Raw genomic sequence first — 13,101 nt, forward strand, 5'->3', positions numbered from 1 at the left:
GGCAAGTTTCTCTTCCACTTCTGCTCCACGGCGGCCATCTTCCCAAGCATGGTTCTTGCTGGGCCGTACTTGGCTTCCGTGCCAGCTTCACCCAGATCAACCATCCACCTAGCAAAACGCAAGCTTATGCACCCGTCTAATCTTACACATCCTCACTATCGTTGATCTGACTCCCATGTCAATAGTGGTCCTCGCTAGGTTCGTCTAGGTGTTGTTGATCTCTTTCAAAAGTAATTGTTGCTTAGGGGAGGCAAATTACCAATGTCTAGAAGGATCGTCCGGAACCGAAATCGCAGCGCAGATCCTAGCAAAAGGCCGGAACATGTTGGAAGGGCCCTATCACCGGCAAGATCCGTGGCGAGCGGCTTCCTGATCCCTTACAGTTTAGACGTCGGCCATTTGCAGATCACGTTCAGCGCTGAGGGGTGTTTGAACGCGCAACGTATGCATTGACGCACTGCCCGAGAGCGACGAAGCAAAGTTGGTGCAGCCATACTTTTTGGTTGAGGCGTCATATGTAAAGTAGCGATTCAACTAGAAAAGAGTCAGCGGCAGAAGGGCGCAACTTAGAAGTCGCAGACATACCGATGCAAGTCTAACTCCCAGCCAGAGACATCTTTCAGCCCGGGGTGCGGCGTGGCTTGGGAGTTCCAGCGAACGTTCATCCTCGTCGACCACCTGGCCTTCGAAAAAATCGGACGGGAAATAATACGGCGCCCAGACTAAGCCGCGCATGGGAAAGTCCTCGGGCAGCTGTCTTCCCGTACCGGATTGTTGTTGAGGGAACTCCTTGGACTCGACATGTGCATCAACCACTCCAGATCTGCTCAAGCTGTTCAAAGAAACGGCCAGCACATTCCACGGAACATACTTTTCGACGTAGATCAAGGCGCCTGGAACATATGACAGTGACCAAAGGAATGCCAACGTAAGATGGAGAAATGGTAAGATGTTGCGGTCCCCCAGCTTGCCAGCTACTATGGATATAGCCTTGGACCAGACGGGAAGAGCGTACGAAGTTACTTCGTCTGCCGACGTAAATTTGACGTTAACACGATGTTCGGGTGGGAGAGTGGCCTGACGGAAAGCGTTTGCATTGATCGGGCTATTGTGTCCCCAGAATTCGCCATGAATACGTTCCTTAGCCATGGGATCCGGAGTTATTGGAGTACTGCCTTCTTGCTGCTGTTGTTGTGGTTGCTGCTGCTGCTGTGCCTCAGGCTGAGAGCCTTTGAGTTTCTCATGATTGGCACGGAAGATTTGCCAGAGGAAATTCTTGTCGGAACCAAAGTCAAAAAGAAACGCAATGAGGGCAGAAGCTACCTCGGGTCCCTGAACCTTCCAATTCACACCTGATCGTGCTATGTGGTTCTCCAATTCCAATGTAAATCTTTCAGCTTGAAAGCAATATTGATTGATGACACCCTTGGTGAACAGAAGACCGGCAGCGGTAACCAGAGAAGTCTCGAGCTTGGAATGTTTGGAAGGGGGCGCATCCGGCTTAGCCTTTTGGCCGAGAGGAGTGGCTGCGTCCAAGAGTGGATTAAACAACAGCATAATGGAGTCTCGCGCGTTGGGGAACGGGTTGACCGAGATCAGAGCCTTGGAGTAGTAAAACAGCTGGCAAACAATGTTGGGTCTCGCGAGAACCGCCAGGTGGTGCTGAATCCTGCCAGTATCGGGGGAGCGGTCGGCCGCCTTCTGGTACCACATGCGAGCGACGTTCGACCATGTCTCACGATCTCGTAAGTCTGCCTCCTCGATGGCCATACGATACCGGGCCAGGTCGCCCAAGCATTCAATCCAGGTCTCGTGGAAGGCGGGAACCGACTCCATAAGAAGGCCCATCATCTGATAGGCGAGGTAGACGAAGCTCAACATGTGCTCCAAAGAATACGGGAGACGATGGCGGAGCAGCTCGAGGAACGAATGAATCCCATGTCTCCACATGCGCGCAGGCATTGCATATTTTGTGGGGAGCCGCTGCAACGCTGGTGATGCTGTAGGGTGTTGTGATGCCAGGAAAAAGTCATGGTGCTCGTGAAGGAGAGTCCGATGTAAGGCGATTAATGCCTGCCACTGCTCGTTGGAGAGTTTATTGGTGGTTTGCGCTTGCTGGGCACATATCTCTACACACTTCTTCTCCACCATGACCAGACCAGCATATATGCCTTTGACTTCATTGACGAGTTGTTCCTGGGATATGGGTCTTGTCTCTGGCTGGAGAAGTGGTTTGATGTCTGCATCGGCCGAGTAGTCATCCTGGGATGAGTGACCCGAGGTAGGTCGAGGATCAAAGTATTTCCCTCCCGGCTCCGGATGGTAACCTCGAGCACGAGTATTCTGATTCTGACGCGCCAAGGTAGCAAAGTGAGAGACTCCGCGAGGGGAGGAGACGGGCGTCTGATGGGCAGATGGGTATCCCCCTGCCGAGGACGAGTCCGGAGGCGGGGAATGGATATGTGCATAGTCGTGGTCATGGCGGCCAGGAGAGTAAGCTGGAGATGCTGAGCCAGGTCCGATTTTGCTGGGGTGCCACTCTTGTTCAATCGCGGGGCGTTTGGCTGGTCTTGTATCATTTGTGCCATGCGAAGGTCTGACAGAGTCTGCAAGGCTTAACTGTTGCAAAGACTCGCTAGGCTCTTTCTTGATTCGGGGCGACGGCGAATCATGTTGCTGATGACTCCTGGTCCTAGAGCCGAAGAAGATTCAGAACAGGTTTGTCTGAATGGAATGGAAGAGTAATACCTAGACGGAGGATACTGTTTTCGGACCCGCGAATCAGCGGCAATGGCCGTCTGGGCCGATCCGCCGCCGTAAGGTGGGCTGGATGTCAAATGCGGCAATCGTCTATCTCCGGTGGTCGGATGAGACATGGCAGTCAAAGTCCTGAAAAAGCACGAACAAAAGGTCCCAAGTGTTAGTGGCTGGTGTCACACAAAAATCTGTCCGGCGTAAAGTTTCTCCGCGGAAAAGGTTGCGCTTTTGGCAAGGTTCAAATTCCTGTTGAAGGACTTTTGGAAGGGGCCTTTGGCTGGATTGTCCAGGTGGGATATGGTCGTAACTCACCCTAGATCTTGGTCTTAAAGACAGGGGTAAAGATGCTTGAATGGGGTGACCACGATGCCAGAATTTGCGTTATTTTGCTTCCGGAGATGGAGAAATTTAGAGAATTGACCCTGTCTTTTTTGGTGCTGCTGCAAACAGAACACATTCCATGGAGATGAGGATTAAGTCAGAGAGAGGCTCTTCTAGGGGTTTATACCAGCAGCTATGAGAGAGTGGCATGCCTGCCTCTGGGAGAACGCCATCCAGTTCCCGGACTGGCTAAGTTTCCAGGGCTCAGGTGGGGCAGGCAGAGTAACTAGCGTCATGCCCTTTGGTGGTCCGCAAATGGTTCGCACCAAAGACCCCTGTAAAAAAGGCAACCGCGGCTTATGTGCGGCTCAACAACACACCAAGCAGGCTCGGCTAGTTACGTCATCAGACATGCTCCATTTCACTTTCACTTTCACTTTCACTTGCACCTGTACCATAGTAGGTAGCGAGGATATTTCCAACAGAAAATGAAAGAGAATGAATGTTTACACTATCAGAGCATGGAAATTGTTTGCTCTCTTATACATTCTACCTCTACTAATGACTCCTCTCAACCTAGTGTAGACTATCCGTATCAAATAACTCACCTTTCCACCATCGCTCATACTCCTTTGACATCCACCCGTCTCGCTTTGCTACCATCTATCTGCACCATCATTAATTGTGCTCTTCCTTCTGTTGTCCATTATCTCTTTCAAGTTAGATTCTGCAACCAGGCGCCGGACCTAGTCTCCAGTCTCCAGTATCCAGTTCTCAGCCTGATGCCTGCCATTTCATTACAGAGATGCTGCCTCCGTGTGCTGTCGTGCCGCCTGATGACCTTCTAGGTCCCTATGCAATGCTGGCGCCCTGATTTCCCCAACTCACCTGTTCATCTTTTCCATCACCTTCATGCTCTCTAAAGTTCTCTGTACCCAACAACAACCATTGAAAATGCTAACCTCAACCTAGTTGTCGTTCCACGACTGCCTTGCTGAGTTTTCGCCCCCTATGTGTTTAATTTTTGAGGCTGTCGAATCTTGGATCTTGCCCGGTTTACGCCCGAGGCATCAATGACTCTGGCCCTCTGTACCGACATCGTCCGCTGATGCAGCAGCTGACTGACACTATTGAAGTCGATGCACAGGCTACTCTTTTTTTCAGAGTCACAGAACGCTTTCCACCCTCAAGACACTTGCAGGTTTCGACCCAGACCATCCCAGCAGGCCACTCAGGAAAACCCTACTACAGTCACACTACTCACGCAATCTCCGGTGCAGATTGTCATCCACTATCGATGCCAACATGGTCGTTCCCGCAAGAAAGAGGAGGAATCCTTGACAAGACGATAAGGCGACATCGTGCTGCGCGAAAAAGAGGGGGGGAGACACATACACGTACACAGACAGAATACAACAAGTAGAATGGAAAGGAATCAGGAGGGACAAATATCAAGCCTGACGCGTAGCACAGGCACGTCAGATCCGGGGACACTGACCTCTTGGGCAGTACTCACAATGTACGCCGGCGACTCGTCTGCCTCATTCCTCTTTCCAATGGTAGCCTACGAATTGGCAGCAATGGTAACACGGTCACAATCCCTGCGTTTGAAGCCTTTATCGTACCCTTTGAACCGTCACTTGGAGGACAAACCTGCTCCGTCACCTGCAACCTTCAGCACAAACTCCAGGAGTGTTGCCAGCGAGTCCTTCACTTCTGCCTTCCATACCCTTTCTGTCAGAGGACCGCTCCCAAAAGAGAACCACTCTCAACCTGATTGTATGTACCTGGTACAAGAGATATCCTGAGCCAAGAATTTACAAGACTGCTCTTCAAGTCATTGGTTCGCATCCACAATGGTAACGTGACAAGCGAGACTGGCAAGGCAACGAGCGGCACTTTTCCTTCACACCACGTATCTCTCATGTCTTACCACAAATGCCTCGCAACCCCTTTCACGTCACCATTGAGGTGATGAGACACATTCAAATAGCGCTCCCGGCGCCGGGACGTATTGCTTCCTGATTCCCGTCCAAATTGCGGTGCTGACAAACGACAGACATTAAAGCCGCTTCATGCCACTGAGGTGGGTCTCGCGAAGCCATGTCTTCGCCACTGCCGCTCCCTGTTCCGTCAATCGGTACCATACATACGAGGTACTTGTAGGTGAAAGACGTACCGCATGTGTTGATAGTGCTGCTCGCGAGGCCCCGCAAGGAATCAACACGAAACGACTGAGGCGATTGCATCCTCCGGCTCACAGCCTTTTGTCCCCCACAAAGTACCGAATATATCCTGGCTGAAACTCGTAATGGCAGAGGCTGGACTGGCCTTGTGGCGTCTATTGGAACTGGCTTGCGAACACGACCTTGCGGGCGCAACTCTGTTTCCGGTCCGCTGATACTAGGCATCCAGGCCCCGGATTCGCCAAATGCATCAGACTCCCTGCAACCCGAATCGATTACGAGGACGTCTCTAAATATTGACTAGCACTGCTTCCAGGCTATTTGGTTGGCCGGTGCATACCTTAAGTGCATGACTGCCTTTCCCTCTGGAAGGACTCTCAACCTGATCACTAGTACATGCAGCGGGAAAGTAACCCTGTTGACGCATGTGTCTTCTTGTTGACCCAGGAGGGGAATATACTGGGCATCGGCAGCCGATCGCAATCAGCATCTAAAGCAGAATATGTATTGGGCCTCTGGATGACCGTCTCCGATCGGCGGTTCCAGTCGAGGTGCCCACCACCCATGGAATCTCCAGACGGGGACACCGACATGTCGCTAAAGCGGAACAGACATCAGCCGCATGTGGGTGTCAATGAGGGTCCTTACGAGACTAGGGGCGATCAGGCGAGCACGTTCTTGAACGTCTCATTTGCCTACAAGTACTCGTATATGTCCCCCTCAGACACAGTCAGTCTCACCGGTTGTCACATGCGGCTCCGATATATCTTTCAGCCCTATCGCCCCAGTCATTTGACAAGCTTCTCCGCTTCAGTCAGAACTGCGTGGCTTTTGGTTGCCTCTCGCGCTCAACCTGCTCGGAGGATTTGCGCTCATCTTTTTATAAGATCAAGAGGAAAAGATGTTTGAGATTGGGATTTTTGTGACTAACGTGACAGGTGGGAAGCCTTCCCCGGCTTTGGAATTGAGGCTCTGTCGAGAAAAGGCAAAAAGGCGACCACGTGTACCTGACTAAATCCGGAAACGCGGGCTGACAAGAAAGGGACCTATTACGAGGAATTACGCAGTAATTAACTATAAGCCGGACTGGGCACGAGACTAAGGTGTGATTGGATTGTGCCTGGAGTGCCGCTTTCTCCTGCTATACCTGGTCGCCAACCTCTTCGTCAACCTCCTTGATAGATTAGGATGAAGGGACCCCCGCGCTGGAGCTCGGCTGATTGATCCAAAGCTGTCTGTACGCCTTTTGATGATCGCTGTAGGCAAATGGTCACAGTCACAACCGCGGCCTGAGATCCGACATGGATGCAGATCCCGCGGTTTCGTCGACGCCATCCATCTCGTCGGACTCAACGGATATTGGCTTGAAACCTACGCCCCGCCGCCATAGCAAGCTTGGAGTGCCTTGTTTCCCCGTATCTGGACCATGAACGCTTGTCGTCGGAGCAGCTATGGAGCACGCAGATTGGCCGTGTCGCAAGTACTTTTACTTCCACCACGCTGATCACGGACACTCGAAATTGCAGTGTGCTGTTTCTCGGGTGGGCGTCAAGACTTGGTCTGTGATATAGTTGGGCTGCATCACCATTGTCTGAAGTGGCTTCAAACTGGCTGGTCTGGACATGAACAGACTTCAAACGCCGCACAGCAATAGTGCCAGTGCTGCATAAGGCCATGCATATCCCATGCATCATCTGCAAGGCGACCATTCGCAAATTGGCGGGAGCTTGAACGCATTGAATCAATCTGCACTCACGCGCGAGGAAGTTTAAAATCTCTCACACCAGCAGAAATTCAGGTGGCTGGTGACTGGCCAATGGGTGAGAATCTCAGCCTGATCCTTATGGGCGTTAACATGATACGATCCTCGTCATTGATACCCGGTCTAAATCTGGATTGCGAACTCGGCCATTCTCAGGCCAGGAGTCCACCCCGTGACCCTATCCAAAGTCGACAAGTCGCGGTCGAAAACGGGGTTTTTCGGAAACCTTGCGCGCGCGAGGTGCAGGAGCAATGGCCAAAAGTCCTTGCGGCCAAGGCAACACAGAGGCACGGGGCCAGCAATAAGGTGTGAGACCGGTGTACGTGGCAGACTCAAGATGGTAAGGCCGAGCGAGCAACATCCAAGGAGAAGCGGACTACCTTACGAGGTACTATTAGAAGACTTGCGACAGGCCTTTGGACGAGTTGCTCCCTGGCAAGGCAAAGAGGGATTTAGGGCTACGAGGTCTTCTCGGCTTCGTCTCTTGCTTCTTCCCGCGCTTGCAGATGTTCTGGATTTTGCCTTTTCATTCCTCGAGAGGTTGCTGTCGCGAACGAATCAGGACCATCCAGGAGGGAGAAGAGACGTTGGGGGAGGTGCATCTCTACACCCTCAATCTACTCATCCTCTGTTTCAAGACAGCTGACTTTGTCGAACTGTCCCCCATGACTTCTATCATCTGTCCTTGCCCGACAGAGCTCAAAGGACGAGTTCCTATCAGATCGAAAGGGGACACCACCAGGACGGGCCGAGACCATCCCCGACCTCGTGCCATCGAGACAAAAGGAAAAGGAAACAGATCGGGGGGTTTCTCGAGAAGAAGAAAACAACAATAACAGAGAGTGAATGACCCTCCACGGCTCGTGCACTAGCATATCGACGTGACACGACTTGACTCGAGAACAAGAAAAAGAAAAGAAGAAAAAGGTTCGACCCCGTGACAGATTGACTTGGAGATTTGAAGTTTTTCAAGACTTTGTTCTGCTTGGGACAGGACAGGTCAGGTCAGGACAGACAGACAAGTTCAGCTCAGCTCAGCTCAGTTCAATCTTTTCTCTCCTGCCCATTCCTCCCACTTTGCGTGGGTTTCTTCATTGCAACACTCCCCTCCCTCCCTTCTCATCCATTCATTCATTCATGCACCACCTCTCGAAGAAAGAAAAAACGGGGATAGGAACGGTGCAAAAGAAGACCACAAAGGAAACAATTAAAAAAAAAAGAATACTTGAAGAAAATCAGGCAGATTCACTCCCTCCCTCACTCCCTACTCTGCTCGTCTCTTCTCGTCTCTTCTCCTCTATGCTCATTCCTGCATCCCCCCATCCCTTTATACCTCCCTTCATTCGTATTCTCGGAAACCTTGGGTCCCGTTTTCTACGTTTGGTCATGCTCCACACGCATTGCATTCCGAACTCTTCAATACCGCATCCTCTTTCCTTCTGATCGGCTCAGAGGCACGCGAGTCTCGCTGGATCTTGGTGTTGGGCTGGCAGAGATGTGTGTGCAGACAATACAACATGATGTCAACGGACAGTGGCTGCCGGGACGTCAATTGGCAAATCTATATCGAGACTAATGCTGACAAGACAATCTTTTGGCTCATCTATATCGAGTAACAAGATGCACTTAACACACAAGCTCAAGAGAATCCGCTCAAGATGCGCTGCCAAACTTCCGTGCTCACATCACACGCACAAGAATCTCCAACATGATAATCACCCATACTGCAAAGCCAGCCGCGCATGAACGCGTTCATCGCTCTTGTCCAGACTTTGATCGCTCTCGCAGCCGCCTGCGTCATTCAAGAGCCGAGACTACACCTTGGTCCGGCTCTGGAGTCTCAACCCAAATATACTCTCCTGGCACGTGCAACTGGACGACGGCAAAGGGGACATCTCCACCTCGAGTCGTCGTCGTTCAGCCGCTGCCGCATCGAACGATGCCGACGGACTTGTTCAAGTATCAAATCTGAGCACCAGTGACAAATCGCGACGTGCATACAAGGCTCCAACAATGTGTCGACCATCTGCTCACAACATATTCTGCAAGCGATATTAACGGTCATTTCCTCCGGGTGCAGCGCACGTGGTCGTTGCGGTTGAGAGTCAATAGGATTGGCTGGTGGGTGTGTATGTGGGTTGTCTTGCTCACGTCCGGGAGCATCCCGTAACTGTAACGACTCTCTAAAGGTTTCGAATAGTTGCTGATCGTCCTGCCGCCGCATGTAATTCCAGATAGCGTCAACCTGTCGCATTGAATTCCCAGTCCGAGGCGGCCCGCTGCCCAGAATGCCGGGTGCAACTTCTCCTCGCGTCTCCTGCACACCTATGGACTCATTCTCCAGAGATGATCTCTGCTCTTCCGCTTGTCTATAGCGGTTCCAGGCTCGACCGAACATAGCGGTGATGGGGCTCTGGTAACTTTCGGACTCGATTTCCTCGCGGGTGCCGAATGGATTTGTAACGGCTCTTTGCCTCCTTTGGGTCGATGGGCGAGACTCGCCGGGTTCGTTCCGTGGGCGGGCCAACGTTCTCTGTGCTCTGGGATGCGGATGACGCTCGCCTGGCTGGATATCATGGTTTGGTCTTGGTCGCCGGTTTTGTCGAGCCTGCGCCATGTAGTGCAGTGCCCCGTTAATATCAAAATCACGCGATGTCATAGCGGTTGTGGATTGACTAGTGCCGGCGGGAGTGTAGGATGGCCCTGATGCATATAAAGGCAAGCCTTCAGCGGTGGGTGACTGGCCATCGTTGACCCCGTCAAAAGACCAGGACTGCTGTTGGGAATTGGAGAGCGAGAAGGGATTGTTCCGCGGAAGGTCCATGCCGTCGCCTGGTGAAACTGGGGTCTGGTCCGGTGGAACAGCAGCATGAGGAGTGGGAAGGTTGGAAGAGAAGGACAGATGTATCTCAGACTGAGTGTGTAGATCCCAGTAGTCTTATCATGCAGATTAACAATATGCTAATGAGCGAGGGACTTGATAGTTGGAATGTGATGCCAATAACGCTGAAGGTAGAACCACAAAGTGAAAGAAAATGGTCGAGGGACGTACCACGACACTTCCAGCAGTAGCGTTGCCAGCGCTTGCCTTGAAGTCTCATGCCTTGACCGTCAATGTAGAGAGGGTATGCAGTTGCCTGCGGCCGTGTTAGTAGAAGCGATTATGGATGGGAAAGGGCGGCATTTGAATTGTCGGCAAGCACAGAGAGATGCCGCGAAAGGTCTTACGAGAGGTCTTTTGTCCGCGCAGGCGCAGCAACCTGGTACAGCGGTCAGAGCGCAGCCGATGACCGGCTTGTGCTCACACGTCTCTGCCATTGCGAAATGCGATGGTGATGTAGCCTTGTCGGTTGCGCAACGCCGAGGGCTATTTCTTTTGCGAGAGAGACATGTACCCTTGTAGACTGTAGCCGGATCCTGGCACTGTCATTTGATCTAATGATTGAACTGAAGACCCTGCCGGGGATATTGTGAGTTGGGTTGACAAACCCCAAGAAACGAGGTGGATGGTGGTGAAGCCACAATATCGGAATGGAAGAAGAAGCCCCCGCAAGCCGGGTCGCAAGGCTGGAGCAAGGCTGGGCGAGGCTGGACAAGGCTGGACAAGGCTGAACAAGGCTGAACAAGGCTGTGCGAGGCTCCGCTCTGACCGATTTGTTAACTGCGCCCCCTCCAAGACGACTTGTCCGCATCTCAATATCCAGTCTTGCCCGTCACTCATTTTACCATTTGCGATCGAATAGTGAAGTCTCTCACCTCTAAGCCTTATGTGCAGTTCTGTAACACCCGTTACAATGTTCCTTTAGCACTCCTTTACACCCCCTTCTCTCGTTCCGGCACCGAGTCAAAGCGGGACTTTCAACATGCCGCTTATCAAGTTGACCCCTTTACAAGCAAGATTTACAGCATGCCTCTCTGCGTCGGTCGTGCTGTTGTTGCTTTATTTAACTTTAACGAAACCATCCTTTGCATACGCCCTGGAGGCTGACTCCTCTCGGATATCTTCTGAAGACCACAACTTTTACGTTCTACAAGACAGGGATGAAGGGCAGGAGACGGAGGAATCTAGAATAACAGTGCGCGCTGAAGTCGGAGTGTCAGCGCTCGCCAACAACGACCCCGCGAGCAGTAATATCGAGATTGGCCAGACCCAGAACTGGGTATTTCCAAGAGATGCAATAAATGGACCGCATGGGACACCTGGGGTCGGTCTACCAGGCGCAAAGGTTGAGGAGACAGAGTTACTGCTGGAACGGCACGAATTTAGAAAAAGACAGACGGGAAACAAAGTCTACATCACTCTCAACACGTGTCTGCAGCCTTCGCCCAATGCGACCAACGCAATACCTCCTCAATTGCAGATGTACATTTCCTTGTCCGAGTCAAACCAGAAACCAGGCCCGGGAACCGGTGATCCGGACCAACAGACCATTACAGTTGATGGCGGGTATGCGATGTTTGAGGCGGACGCCGACAGTGATGTGTACGTGGGCATCTCTGCGCCCAACACCACGGATTTCTCTGGCATCTGGAATTACAACATTGCTGCGTCGATTGATGCGCCTTTCCACGGGTTCGAGGATCCGGAAGTCAAGAACTTGTATTTCGTCGACGGGGACAATCATGCTGCGCTGCTGATTACAAATGACACAACACAGGCTCTTCCCAATCAGACCATCTATGAAGAATGGATGAAACTGAGTCCTCCGTGGGGTGTCTTTGCAACGAACCAGAATCAGCGGGAAATTCTTGGGATTCAAAAATCGTTCTGCGGCTTAAAAAACAACGCACGACTGGCAGTGAATATCGACAACATCACCAACCAAAATGTCGCCCAGATGACCAACAGAGGGTTGGGTGGCAAGCCGAAAGAGCAGTTCTACATCACAGGTCTCAACGCCACCTCCAAATACTGGGGTATGCTGGTCATGGAAGGCAACTCGACAGACTCGGGCGCCGGCGTGGTGGGAGGAGGTGGCACCGTCTGGGCAGCCATGGAATTCGAGACCAAGACCGACAACAACTGCCGGCTGATGTACAACCTCTCGTTCTGCTCAGAAGTGGCCTACGCTGTCCCCAGCAACCCGAACAAATTCTCGCCAGAGACAGGCCTGCCAGACCTAGCCGCGTTGTACGACTCTTACGCGGCTCAAATGTACCAATACTTCAACTACTCCTTGCAACAAATCCCGTGTAACACCACTTCCAGCGCCCAGTACTCTCTGGCCCGCAACTGCGACGATTGCGCTCGGGCATACAAACAATGGCTCTGCGCCGTGACGATTCCCCGCTGCGCCGACTTTTCAAGCTCGGCTTCGTTTCTCAAACCGCGAAATCTAGGCCAGCCGTTCATCAATGGCTCGAGCATCTCATCTGACCCGTCCCAATTCAATGTCAAGCAGGCCTCTCTCGATGCCGTCGCCACGAATTCTTCACGCAATCCGCTCATCGACACGTCCATCCAACCGGGACCGTACAAGGAAGTCTTACCGTGCGAAGACCTGTGTTACGACCTCGTGCAGAGCTGTCCTGCGAGTTTGGGATTCGCCTGTCCCCTGCGAGGAAAGGGCCTGGAGGATAGTTACGGCAAACGGGTCAACGGGTCCGCCGGCGTCATCAGCTGCAGCTACTTGGGCGCGGCGTATTATCTGAGCGGCACCACCGCCACCACCCTTTCGCGACCGAGTGTATATAGCGTGGCGTTCCTGGCGGTGCTTTTGGGTCTGGGGAATATATTCCTCTAGAGCAAGAGTGAGAGGCTCCTGTTCTGTCTGGTTATCTATATACACGGAGTTTCTTACGAAATACCAAGGATTTGTTTGTTCTCTTTTCTTTCTTTCTCTCTCTCTCTCCCTTCTCTCTTGTAAAGTTGCAGAATAGGATTTTTCTTTTTCTTTACTCCTCTATTTCCGCATCCTATCGTAGTAGTCGTAGTTGTATATACGCGTACTCACCCCCAATGCATGTATGTGCCTACATAGGTACTTAAGAGGGCGGCGAAGGAAGAAAAAGAGAGAGAGAGAGAGAGAGAGAGAGAGAGAGAGAGGGAGGGGGCGGGAGGGGGGCATTCGTCGT

At 52.1% G+C, this 13,101-nt stretch overlaps 3 protein-coding genes across 3 annotated transcripts; 1 reads left to right on the forward strand and 2 right to left on the reverse strand.

Moving 5' to 3' along the window:
- Window positions 1-384: 384 nt before the first annotated feature.
- On the reverse strand, window positions 385-2,876 carry AYO20_11484 (hypothetical protein; the record flags this gene model as incomplete). The annotated part of the gene is made up of 3 exons (XM_022649732.1): window positions 385-534; window positions 586-2,692; window positions 2,749-2,876. 3 exons carry the CDS (start codon window positions 2,874-2,876, stop codon window positions 385-387), a joined length of 2,385 nt encoding a protein of 794 aa, XP_022494298.1.
- Window positions 2,877-8,823: 5,947 nt separating this feature from the next.
- Window positions 8,824-10,344, reverse strand: AYO20_11485 (hypothetical protein; the record flags this gene model as incomplete). Its single annotated transcript, XM_022649733.1, has 4 exons — window positions 8,824-8,927; window positions 9,028-9,963; window positions 10,079-10,163; window positions 10,255-10,344. The coding sequence occupies 4 exons, from the start codon at window positions 10,342-10,344 to the stop codon at window positions 8,824-8,826; spliced, it is 1,215 nt and encodes a 404-aa protein (XP_022494299.1).
- A 545-nt stretch (window positions 10,345-10,889) lies between these two features.
- On the forward strand, window positions 10,890-12,770 carry AYO20_11486 (hypothetical protein; the record flags this gene model as incomplete). Its single annotated transcript, XM_022649734.1, has 1 exon — window positions 10,890-12,770. One exon carries the CDS (start codon window positions 10,890-10,892, stop codon window positions 12,768-12,770), a length of 1,881 nt encoding a protein of 626 aa, XP_022494300.1.
- Window positions 12,771-13,101: the final 331 nt, after the last annotated feature.

Source organism: Fonsecaea nubica, assembly GCF_001646965.1.
Source record: "Fonsecaea nubica strain CBS 269.64 chromosome Unknown Scaff158, whole genome shotgun sequence".
Lineage (NCBI taxonomy): Eukaryota > Fungi > Ascomycota > Eurotiomycetes > Chaetothyriales > Herpotrichiellaceae > Fonsecaea > Fonsecaea nubica.